Here is a 13,567-nt window from a genome sequence, read left to right as displayed (position 1 = left end):
TGAGAAACGATCCGAACTCAAGTCACTGGACGTAGTCACAGAAAATATCATTAAAGTGCAGGACATATCGAAGCAATCGTGTGGAAAAATCAGTAAAAACCTAAGAGATTTTGTTAGTTTTTTACCGTTTTGTGACTATTTTATGTGCAGAAAATGGTTTTTTGAGTGAAAAAATTACAAATATTGCGGAAAATTATGTAGAAAAGACGGAAAATGAGTCGAGTTGAACGGTGGTGAAAAAGTGATAAAAAGTGTCTGTGTTCGTGAGGGGTGAAAACCGTAAAGAAAATCACCGGGAAATTCCTCCTTAAATCCACCACAAGGACCTTTTTCAGCATGCAAGTGGGTTCCTTTTCGCCATAGTTGTCACCCTTTTCCTCGACAAAATATTTTTATTTCTAGAAAATAATAAAAATATTTTTAATTTCCTAATATCCCCTGGGAACAGCGAAAAGTCCCAGTGTGGTTGAAGAAAAACACCAAGGGTGAAAAACTACTAAATTAAATTCAACATATATACGCATTGGAGAAGAACAGGGTGAAATATCGATTAGTTTTAGCTACAGAAAGAGTCTAACTTTAATTAAACAAAATGTGTATTCGCGGTTCTAGTTGTGTTTTCTATCCACAGACAGAACAAAAGGCCCTATCCTCCCTAGCAAATTATTCCTCAATGACTTTGGTGTTTTTCATGTTTTTCCTTCCGACACCTCAAACGGTATAGGTCTCTGTGACACCCTCTAGGTTCAAATGAAATTTCCGTTGCAACATAACTCAATGAGGGTTAAATTTGTTTAGTGTTGTTGCCTCTTCGTACCCTGCTTTACACCCTCCAATGTATGAGTGAGGTGAAGGGGTGGCGCGTGAGTGAAAATCGATTCGGCAATTTAATAGTTTAAGGCAATTTTCCTCTTTCAGTATACACCAGAATTATTTTCCGTCTGTTGATGCCTTTTTGGAAAGCAAATGTGTGGTCAGTTCTGTTGAAGCACGTTGCTACTTAATTGACCAATTAATTAGCTAGACATGGTGAATTTCCCAAAGGAGACAAATAGTCACGCTTAAAGTTCATAAGATAACTTTGAGAAAATAGATACATTCTTTCATGCATCGTATAGCTTAGACTTTTTTCCACTAAAATGTAATTATAGTTCCAAGTATTAATCTTGTTTCTTCCAAGATGAAAAACTAAATAAAAATAGTAATTTAATTTTAAGAAGATTCAAAATTAAGTGACTCAATCATCCTTAATAGTTTAAATTGGCTGTGAAGTAAATAAACATTAAAGAAGGTTAGCACAGTGAAAAAAAAACTTTGTGAATGCTCCCGCTTGTGAATTAATTGTTCTAACGTTTTAAAAAAATATTCTACAAATTATATTATTTTAAAATAATATAATATTACAATACAGTAAATATTAAAATTTTATCAATGAAAGTGAGAATAATTACCTGAATATTATATAAGCAGTGAAATAATCATGAAAAATGAAAACAATTAAAACTAAGCTTCATAGATTAAGTAACAATTCTAAAACAGACTCATAAAAGAAAATTATGATTTAACTCTTGAGGAATTTCTCAATATAGGGGAAACTGGAGTATCACCCAACACGGGGTAACAGTAAACATTGCGATTTTTTAATTAGATATTAGACTTCACAGGACGAGACCTGTATGAATTGCTCGTCCACTGAAGAAATGATCGTCGTAGACAAAATAGTTTAAAAATAAAAATTAGTGTTCGGTGCTACCCCACGTTCGGTGGTTTAATTTAATAATCTCAGTGCTTACAACTACCCTACATAAGTTTCCCCTACACAGAAAAAAATATTTCGTAAAATTGTTCTTAAATGTTTGTGAATTCCTGTTAAGGACTTACGAAATATTCGTAAATTGTATAACCCAAAAACAAGTTCGTAAAAGTTTGTACTTTTTCACAAACATTGTTCGTAAGATGATTAGTTGAAACGCATAGAACAAGAGTGGTCTCCTTTGTATGCATTTCCCTACTAAAACGATTCACTTTTGCTCTGAGCGTCTCCTTTGCCGAGCACTTTTTGTACTTTTACAAACATTTGTTCGTAAATGTTCGTAAGCACACAAAAAATGTTCGTGAAATTTAATCATTTTTCGTAAATTTTTGCCAGACAAACAAAACTATACACGAAAATGTTTGTAAAAGTACAAAAAATGCCTCGTCAAATTATCATCTTACGAACAATGTTTGTTAAAAATAACAAACTTTTACGAATTTGTTTGTGGGTTATACATGAGTTTGTGCGTTTCATGAGCGTTTCGTAAGTTACCAAAAGAAATTCACAAATATTTACGAACAATTTTAAAAAAATATTTTTTTCCATAGTTACAATTTAATAAGTTTTTTATTTTCATATGAAAATACTAATGATCCACGAATGTAAAATCTCGGGATTTTTTTTTTGAAAATTTTTGTTTTTTGTATACTTTACACTGCTTTGATCATGTTAACCAATTATTCAGTAAATAAACCTCTCTAGTATCCATGAATTCATATAGGAGAAAGTGGTCTGCCTTTGAATGCGGCAGCCTTTGAATGTTTTAATTTTTCTCTTATTTATCAAAGCAAAAATTTTATTTTGTGAACTACAGTTAATACTATTAAGTATTTTCTATTAATTTCGATTAACAAAATGGAATTTTAGCTTTGGGACATAAGAGAAAAATGGAAGCATTTAAAGGCTGCCGCGTTCAAAGACAGGCCACTTTCCCCTAGATTTCGTTCTCTCTCTAAAGCAGGGGACCATCAAGCGTAATAAAAAGTGAAGCTATTTCTCACTTTTCCTTGTAAAAATTTTGCAGATATTGCACCGCGCCTTAAACAAATTTGCTCGTAGTTCTTGTATTATTTCGGCGAGCATAATGAAATATGTATTTCTAGATAGCTTTTAATGCACGATTTCGAAATATCTTAGACTGATAAGTCAATTCTCTTTAGGAAAAAACTTGCCAATAGTCTTCAGTGCCTCTATGCAAAAACGTATGGAAAAATGAAATGTCGAGAGGCCCCTGCTCTAAAGGCTAATATCAAATTAAAAAATCGCGGTGTTTAGAGTCACTCCTGTTCAGTAGTACCTCAGTTTCTTAAAAAAAAAAAACAATAATCTTGTGCTCACAATAACTTTCACTTGCACAATCACTACAAATGCCCAAGTATAGTAAAGGCTCGTTCCGATGACGTAAATTACGTTAAAGTTTGATGTATTGACTTAGTCAATATATCATCGGTTTCATCGACTATTGTCGTATCTGCGTTTGTTTTGCATCAATATTTGGTGCAAGCTACAATACAAACGTCGCCTCTTGCATAAAATGTTGACGCACAAGAAATGCAGAGATACGACAACTGTTGATGCAATTGACAATATTTAAGGCCCTTGAAAGGCGTATGACTTTAAGTATGAAATTGTAAGCGGAATGTTTGGCAATATTATCGATCTTCTGATTATCAAAAGTTTTTAAGTATATATTTTCCCTAAAGAGATAACTTTGGTCGAAATGCAAAAAAAAAATCATTCCCATTGAGTTTATACGAAGTTTCGCAATATTTTTCTATAAATAAAACATTCGATGATTTTCTTTTGTTAATTTGTCCTCAAATTCATCTTGAACATTTGCTCTCTGCAATATTTGCCAATGAGTGTGTCATTTATAATATTTCACTGTATATGCTAGCAATGGTCACTTTTGATTTTTCCTTTTCATTGTACTAAAGCGTGTTTTAATAAATGGTCACCGTGACGTTATCGTTTCTACACTGAATTTATATACATTTTGATATCAAACTATAGTGACACTTTAATCATTCTGCCGACGTAAAGACGTTAAAATGACGTCTTCACGACTTTAAATGTTTTTTCTTTAATCATGCGATACCACTTGGGTAATGTATTTGTAATCTTGATCAAAATCAGTCTCAAAGGCTAGTATAAAATTTATGAGTGAACTTCCCGACCCTCTTCTATACAGTAAAATAAGTTAGGCATACTTTAAGCTGAGAAATTAGTATGTAACCCACTTGATAGAGTGATGAAGTGCGATGGAATTAAATAAAATTATCTCATTTAGACTTTGGTATCACATCAATTTCTAGAAAAGAGAGATTTTCTTCCATGGTCACGGATATTAAATGTTCAAAAGGCTCAGAAGTATTTGTTGAAGGAATGTGTTACTGGTCATACAAAATTTTTTTCCTCAGTGAGTATGTAGTTTTAGAGGTAGTATGGGGTCATGAAGGGTTGTATCGAATAAAAGAGACGTAAAATTGAGCGCTGTTGTGTGCGTGTGTGTTTTTTTGTTGTTGTAGAACTGTGGAAGGATTATCCAGCAAAAATTGAGAGATTTCGAATTCCATGTTCAGTTTCACCAGGAAAATGCCGCTCTTTTTTATGTACTTTTATAGATTCGATCAATAAATCACCCAGAGTAGCCCCTTTCCCAAGTTCCATCAGCCCACCACAATTTTCCACCCTCTGGTGAACCCTTTGGATTTTGGAGATTGCTTCACCTTATGCGGAAGGCAAATATAATCCATTGATGGCCCTTTCCCAAACACACAAGCTCGCACTCAACGGATATAGCGAGGCTAACAGGAAGAAAAAGGCATACGAACCCAATGGAAATGAATACAAATTTCCAAATCCCTCAATCGTGATCATTTCAGACTCGTGGCTTTTCTATCCTTGTGCCATTCCTTCGTCCCCATACCCCATACCACCCATCCCTAAAGGCAGATTTGACAAAATCTCAAAGAGATCTCAACTTTTATGTTAACCATCAGATTAACCATGATGAAGATTTCTCTGTATGGGAGAATGGAGGACAAGAGGAAGAAAAAAAACCTCAACGTTCTTCTATAATTCGAAACACTTCCTCCTCATACTCTTCTTAAAGGAAAAGCTCGCAGGAGCTGTCAAGAAAATATTTCTCAAGCTCAGTCAGATGGTTTATCTCTCTTATTGAATTCACAAGAATAATATTCAGGCAATCGCACTTTACTCTTCAGAAAGCATTTCATTCGAAAAATTAGAGACTTTTTACTGGAATTTCTTTCAGCGATGGTTTTTCATTCAATAACATTTAGCAAGTATCAAAAGCAAAAATAAATTATACTTAAACACTCAAGGAAAATATTTCCCTAATTTTTCTAATTAACAAATATATTCGGACCATTTGAACATTTAATATTAGCTAGAGCTTTATACTATTATTTGCTATTAACTTAAAGGGATATTTAATTAAGGGGTTACGTAAGTCAGGAAACCTAAAAATAGGAGGAAGTGGGGCACATTTGAATTGGGGTACCTTTGAAATTGGATTTTTTCTTATTTTTAAAAAGAATTGAGGTGTTTCATCATGTAATTTAGCTTCACAAATGATTCATGTGGCTAATATATCATAGTGAAGTTCAGTTCCATTTAAGAATAGGAGAAAAATGCCCAATTTTAAAGCTGTCCCAATTTAAAGGTGCCTCACTTCCTCCTACAGCATGTTTTCTCTATTTTTTTCAATATAATTAAAAAATAATTTATTGCAGACCTCAATTATATACAATACAGTAGACTCTCCGCTTATCAGTGCGAGCAGGATCAAAATTTCAAACGGATAAAAGAGATTGATACACATCAAAGTGTTTGAGATACAACAATTTTTTTGAAGGAAATTTGCGGAGTGAATCCTTATCTGACCAAATCGAATTTCTTTTACTTTGCTGCTACAAGTTTACCCAAAGTAGGTTCATATATGAAGTTAAAAACCAAATATTTTTTGGTAGCAAACGAATTAATATAATTCAAGTTATCTTAATCTGTTAAAAATGATTTGGAAAAATCATAGTAATTCTGAAATAAAAATTTTTACGTAGCTCTGCCAACTGACCGAACCAAACCCCATTTTATAACCTTGCTACGTCCCCAACAATTGGCCCTCCGACCACGGATTAGGATCAACGAATCTGCGTATTTGACGACGATGGTGAGGCGTAGTAAGAGAACGACAAAACGAGTACCTCCAAAGAGGTTTGGTTCCTGCGAAGATGATAGACATAAAAATAAACTCTATCAAATTTCAAAATGGATAGATTTTGCAATTTTATGTTTTTTTTTACTAAGAAAAAACCTAAAAAGTTAAAACAACTCTATGGCAGAGTTGAATTAACTCTACGAATATCGATGTAATTGTTACTCTTTTTCGTTGTAAATTTTAGTAAAGAGTTAAAACAACTCTTCATGCGAGTTGAATTAATTCGTTGGATATCGATGTAATTATTACTCTTTTTCGATGTAAAATTTTATCTCGACTGAAGTATAGGGGAAGTGCTTATAATTTTGGACAGTCTGCTTATAAGCATCGAAGTTCCAAGTTTGAAGTGCGACATTTTCTATACTAATTGACATTTCTTGTTACTCTTTTTTCAGAAGGGTTGTTTAGAAACTTGGCAAGCTATTTATCATCTCATTTTTACTAAAATTAGTTTTAATACGTTTACAAATGAATTGATATGTAGAGGTGAATTTGACTCTTATTTTGGACAACTTGGTTATTAATTTTTACAACTTGCCTGTAAATTTGGACAGCTAATCCGGCTCAACAGGATGCCCATTGTTCTTCATTTCATGAACCAATCTTACCAAGTCCTCTTCCTGGTCATGTAAGGGAAACGTGGAATGTCACAGAAGCCCGGAAACTTTCCATATCATTCATTAAAGTGAGTTGACTTCGATACTCCAAGTACGTGCAGATTCGCTCATTCCCTGACCTTTCCGGGAGCCTTTCAGGGCATTTCTCGCTACATCTCTTTCGTAGAGGTGATGCTCCTTTGTTTCTCCAGGCATTTGTCCAACCTAGTCATCACAAAAGCTAAAACTTCACGAAATTTCGTGAGAAAAACACCTGTCCAAAATAAGAGCCATCACCTCACTGGTGAATGTCTTAAAAAATTTCCCATTTTTCACACGAAAAATATAATTCACAAGGCAAATCTCACTTCAGGTCAAATGTACAAATCATCAGTAACGTGAATCAACACAATATTCAATAAATATTCAATAATATCACTCAAAAACAGCGAACAAACTTTGTTAGTACTTCACCAAAACTAAATAAGACTGAAGTAAGCCACGAAGTTCTGTCATAATTCTCGTAAGCAATTGCTCACACTGAATTTTCAACAAAGCAATTTCAACTCAAATCATATTCAAAATTTAACGTATTTAGTGTCAAAATCTTCCAAAAAGAACAAATATTTAGATAGAATTCATTTTTCATCAAATATTGGAATAAAAATCCATAATTTTAATCAATTTATTTTTAGTGTCCAATTTTACCCTCAAAGTTTCCAAATTTAGAAACTGTCCAAAATTATGAGCACTTACCCTATGCTTATGAAGATTTTCGTGTGACAAAGTTTATATAGAACATCAAATAGAAATATGCCTAACAGTGTTTCATGAAGACATTTGCGTGCATTATACGTGATATTTCGCTCGGAACATAGGGAACATGAGGTCAAGAAAATATTAAAAAAAAAGAAAATTATAAAATAAAAAAAACATTAAATTGCAAAACATATTCATTTTGGAATTTGAAAGAGTTATTTTAACTCTAAAAATGATTTTTTTTTACTCTTGAAACAAGTTATTTTAACTCTTAAAACGAGTTAATTTCAGTCTTAAAAAGAGTTATTCACACTATTTTGTCACGTAAATTTTAGGAAAAAAAAGTTAAAACAACTCTTCCAAATATTACACCTAAATAGAAGTAAAATCAACTCTAAAATATAGTTAATCGAAAATCACAACGAAAAAGAGTTAATTTAACATCGATTCGAGTAAGTTTTACTCGATTATTTTTCAGAGTGTACCATATACCGCAATTCGCGAGAATCCGATGTTATAATGTGAGAACCCATAATATTGCGTTACTAGAAATAAATCACGTGATAAGGAATGATGAAACTTATTCACGGAAAAATAACATAAAATATGCGATCATCTAATTTAAGAAAAAAAAATGATTAAAAATTTCCGCCTGTATTATCTGTACCTTGGAGGGAAGCGGGTATTCACGAAAAGAATCGACGTCATAAAAGTCACTAGAGATAACAAATTATTCTTAGTATTTCTGAGATAGATAACGAAAAATATGTTGAGAAATATACTAAAAACATGAGACAAATTTAGCAAAGACGTTTAGTTGTCCAGATAACTCATCCCATAGCACTGGTAGTTGGTGAAGTAAATCCACTCTATTTCTAATGTGTCCAATCTGTTCAATAATGCCTAGTGCCTAGTAGGTATTCAATAAAAAAAACTAGTTCTTTAACCAAAAGGTATCATAGACTTCAAAAAAATTTGGATTTACAATTACGAATTCAAAATTCAATTTTCAAAGTGCATTTACTTTAAGAACGGCTTGACGGTTTTCGAAGTTCGGCATCATTATTCTGGTCTACGCAACGAGCTCTATACATTAAAAAAGAGAAATACTATTTATTCAGTAATTTGTGATATAAGCTTAAAATAAAATGTCTCAAACCGGTTTATAACCGATTTTGCCGATTAAAAAAAAAAATGATAAAACCAGAAGTTTCACAATAGAAAGTTATTACGCTAAATAGTAATAGTATTATAGGGGAGACCGAGGTACTTTTAGCCAGCAAATGAAGTTTTTTTACGAGCATGATTTGTGAAAAAATGACAAGATTTGTCTAATGCTTTTATGTTTTATAAGTAGCATTAGGATATTGGCTGTATGAAACCATGTAGTTCAAAGCTCTTAAATCCTTGACTTTTTCTAAGGAGGATAATGAAAAAAGTATGACACATTGGTTACACGTACCCGGGCTGGGTAGATATAGCCACTTTTGGGGTACTAATTGCCACCAGTTTAGTGGTTGACTTAAAAACTTAAAAGAAAAGGCTCTAACAAACTTTTTAAAATAATTTTTGTAAATGAGTCAAAACTGATGCAAACGTCCTGAAAAAAATCTATTTCACAAATCGCACTGGATGACAATATTGCTAGAAATAACTTTTTCATCTAACAATTATCCATGTATTAGTAAAAAATCATCAATAGTTTTAACCCGCCACGGAAGAGTGGCTACATCTGCCCTGAGTGCTGTTTCAATGTTTATCATCTTATTTAAAAAGAGGAGAAAATTATCATTTAAGTGAAAAATATCTCTTAATTAAATTTATTAAACCAGAAACAAAGTAAAACTATGAGATTTTGACTAACAACGTAGAAAACCAAATGCTGGGCCAAAAACTGTAACATCAAAATTACAATTTTATACCCATTTTATAAAAATGCTTCTAAATTGTAGGATAACAGTATCAGACTTATAAATATTTGTGTGAATATTGGGAAGTGTACCCATTTTCATTGAAAAAATATTTTTCTCAGTAAACATTTTAAGGGAAACGAGAAAAATCCACTGTCTAATTCTACCCCTGGCTAATTGTACTCCGATGTCCCCTACATTTTTATAAATTGATTTTATAAATTTTTATAAATTACAAAACTTTCATTTTTCACACTTACAAAGACTACATTTTTCAATGAATTTTTCCGTTTGTTTGTCTATTTGCCAGCTCTAGAGGCCAAACGATTTGAGATAAAGGCTTGGGATCTTTGAAAGACCCTCCTATAAATCGACCCAAGGTCCATCATTACCTAAATTTTCCACACATCCCTCCTCTTTTTCTGAATGTTTTTTTTTTTCATTCCTATTAATGAATTTTCGAGGTCAAAGGATAAAGGAATCTAGAGAGCATATTTCTCCTCAAAGTAATGAAATCATAATTTCAGCTCGACAAAAAGATGTTGAATTCTTTGTCTGACTTCAATTGATTGTGAACTTGTAATGAAAGTATTATGAACCGATAACTATTTTTTATTCGAAATTCATTTTTTTGCTATTTTTGAAGATTTTTTCTGTGATTTTAAAATTGGTTCAGATTGGTTGATAAAATTGATAAACTTAAAGACAAATTGGTATGACTAAATCTATGCCAAATCCTCAAAATCGTAAAATTTACACTTTTCCTCATGAATTGAACCACTAAAGAATTTTTATCAATATAATTTTTATCAATATAATTTCGCGTCAATACGCGAAAGTGTTTTTGAGATAGTATCTAAGACACGAGTTTAAGTATTCTACAAAGCATGGGACAGAACGCTATGTCATTCTTTTCTAAATCGTAATGATTATGGTATTGACTTTTTAACATTAATAGATAGTTAAATGAAAAAAAAACATCCATTCAATGCAGATATATTATTTTATTATTTATTTATTTCGATGTACCGGGCTTTTTATTGCCATTTTGTACATTGTTCGGTTTACAAATGTTTTATTTGGTTTACAATGTTTCGTGAAAAATGTCCATTCAGACGATTCAATCATTTGCACCGGGCGGGACTCGAACTCACAACTGTGACAGTCGAGCCGGACGTCACACCGCCCAAGAGCCGCACGCTCTTACCAATTGCACCACGGTCCCCTTTGAAAATGCAGATATATTTTTTTATTCCGGAAAAGGTTTCAAATTCAATTCAATTTGAAGTTTATTTTACGTTTAATGTACTGAACACACTTAGGACTTAAGTCGAGAAACGGCTTAACGTAATTATATTCACAATAATGATTAAATGGCATTTCTATTAGTTTCTGATTAAGCCGTCTCTCGGCTTAAGTCGTAAGTATGTCTAGCACGTAAGGGTTTCTATGATTAAAGGCTAAATGTTATTAATTAATTAATTTTTAATTTTCACTTCTATTTTGTATACTTGATAATCCTGAAAATAGTATTAGTTGTTTATAATATTATTCATTGACTAAAATTGATTTTTTATATTTTTTGTATTTACATTTAAAAATAGTTTTCTTTTATTTAAAACATTCTAATATCCTGATATACATAACGATTCAATCAATCATAGAAAATTTAGTGAAATATAAAAAAATATGTATTGTACATATTCAAAGAGAGGGCCGATAATCCTTTTTTTATATTTTACGATACTTCAACTTAAAAAATTATATTCCATAAAATGTTTTAAAAATGTCCATATTTGCAATATCATATAATGAAAGTTTACTTTATCATATTGAGTTTGTGCAATTTACATTTATCAAATGAACCTATTCAATTGAATTTAATTACCGAAATGTAATTTTCATGAAAATCCGCTGTAAATACAACGTAACACTTTCCATGATACAATCCCTATAGGGGATACTGCAACCACGGGCATTGGGTTGATGGTTGCAGGATAATAGAGAAATTGAAATGGGGTTTGAATGGGTAGTTGTGTGTACTTATCGACTTATAGTGGATTCATGAGAAATCCAAAATATGAAATGAGTGATTGATATCCATTCATTTTCAGATGCTCTCATTGGAAAATCTGGACATTCATGGACATTTTAATTGAATCCTATTGCAAATGCAATGAAAGTTTAAGTACGGGAATCTCGAAGGAAAAGTCCAGCTATGAAGTGGTGGAGTCTAAAGCCACCAGATGGTGGGTTTCTTCGGCTGGTGTCTCTCCTGCTCACTGGACTCTTCATGCTGACCCTCGTTGCAGCAACTGGGGCCATGGAGAAGGAAAAAAGAAGCCAAATATGTAAGTGAAAACCTTTTATTTAAATCCTCCACTTAACTGTTACAGAACTAACAGTGCAACGAATACTTTTTTTTTCAATAATTCATCATGCAAAAATCAACAGGTGAATTTCTAAAAATGTATTTTTTCCCCATCGAGCGTGCATGATATTTGATGAGTTTTCGCTTGCAGAGTGATTGAGTAAAAAGTTTCAATATAATCCTGTTGACACCACGGAGCAGATTACAATGATTGTTGCACTCAAATATTGACATAGGTTTATTCTTGAAAATTAAACTGAACCGCGTTTCCAACACGACCAGTGAATGAGTAAAAAAAGTTGTTCACTTTTATTTGTTCTTCTTTATAGAGCAAAAGTTATTTTTTTCGTTTTTTTTTATAATTAACATTAGAGTATATAAACCATTTAATTTAATCATAGGATTTTCTAATAAAGTTACATTGAATTTAAAGTTCGTTAAAAGTTCGTTTATATATGTATTTTAAAAGTTGCAATGTTACTATAAGATCTGAATCACACTTGAGTGTCATTACTCCACCACTTTAAAAAAAATAAATAGAAAAGAATAATTTTAATAGGTAAAAATGAAAAATCAAAGAACTATAGGGTAAAGGCTCATAATTTTGCCCAGTCTGCTTATAAGCATCGATGTTCCAACTTTGAAGTGCGATATTTTCAATACTAATTGACTTTTTTTGTTACTCTCTTTTCAGAAGGGTTGTTTAGAAACTTCGCAAGGGTTTATTGTCTTTGATTTTATTAAAATTAGTTTTAATACGTTTAAAAATGAATTGATATGTAGAGATGAATTTGACTCTTATTTTGGACAATTTGGTTATTAATTTGGACAACTTGGCTGTAAATTTGGACAGCTAATTCACCGCAACAGGATGCCCATTATTCTTCATTTCATGAAATAATCTTACCAAGTCCTCTTCTTGTTTATGTAAGGGAAACGTAGAATGTCACAAGAAGCCCGGAAACTTTCCATATCATTCATTAAAGTGAGTTGACTTCGGTACTCAAAGTACGTGCGGATTCGCTTATTCCCTGGCCTTTCCGGGAGCCTTTCAAGGCATTTCTCGCTACATCTTTTTCTTAGAGATGATGCTCCTTTGTTTCTCCAGTCATTTGTCCAACCTAGTCATCACAAAAGCTAAAAACACGTGTCCAAAACAAGGAGTATCACCTCACTGGTAAATGTCTTAGAAAATTTCTTATTTTTTACACGAAAAATCTAATTCACAAGGCAAATCTCACTTCAGGTCAAATGTACAAATCACCACAAACATGAATCAACACAATATTCGATGAATATTCAATAATATCACTCCAAAAAAGCGAAGAAACATTGTTAGTACTTCACCACAGCTAAATAAGATTGAAGTAAACACAAAGTTCTGTCATATTTCTCGTAAACAATTGCTCACACTGAATTTTCAACAAAGCAATTTTAACTCAAATCATATTCAAAAATTAACGTATTTAGTGTTAAAATTTTCCAAAAAGAACAAATATTTAAATAGAATTCATTATTCATCAAATATTGGAATAAAAGTTCATCATTTTAATCAATTTATTTTTAGTGTCCAATTTTATAGTCAAAGTGTCCAAAATAAGAAACTGGACAAAATTATGAGCCTTTCCTCTATGCGTTAAAATTATACATGTTTAACCCATGAGGTAAATAATGTCCATGTAGATATTAAATATTTTTGATTAAAAAATAACAAGACTAAATTATTACTTAGGTAATATAACCTGTTTCCAATTTTCTTTTTGTAATTGAGGACTTTTCAAATTTATCCCATCATAATGCTATTTATTAAAATACGCGCATTCTTGTCCTTTTTAATATTTGGCCTTGAAATATTTTAGAAGGAATCATTCA

General features: G+C 31.9%; 1 protein-coding gene across 2 annotated transcripts in view; it reads left to right on the top strand.

Annotated features, from left to right (window-relative positions):
- Positions 1 to 13,567, top strand: part of LOC129803108 (uncharacterized) — a 96,542-nt gene continuing 82,975 nt past the window's right edge. The window contains exons 1-2 of one of the 2 annotated variants that reach the window (XM_055849454.1): positions 1 to 342; positions 11,439 to 11,675. In XM_055849454.1, the coding sequence (XP_055705429.1) occupies positions 11,543 to 11,675 (133 nt within the window). In that variant the 5' untranslated portion in view covers positions 1 to 342; positions 11,439 to 11,542. Of the gene's footprint in view, positions 343 to 8,062; positions 8,328 to 11,438; positions 11,676 to 13,567 lie in introns of those variants that run through there. The other variant, XM_055849456.1, reaches the window with a different exon arrangement.

Source organism: Phlebotomus papatasi, chromosome 2 (assembly GCF_024763615.1).
Source record: "Phlebotomus papatasi isolate M1 chromosome 2, Ppap_2.1, whole genome shotgun sequence".
In the NCBI taxonomy this organism is placed as follows: Eukaryota; Metazoa; Arthropoda; class Insecta; order Diptera; family Psychodidae; genus Phlebotomus; species Phlebotomus papatasi.
Note: the sequence above shows the minus strand (reverse complement) of the source record. Positions and strands in the feature narration are given on the sequence as shown.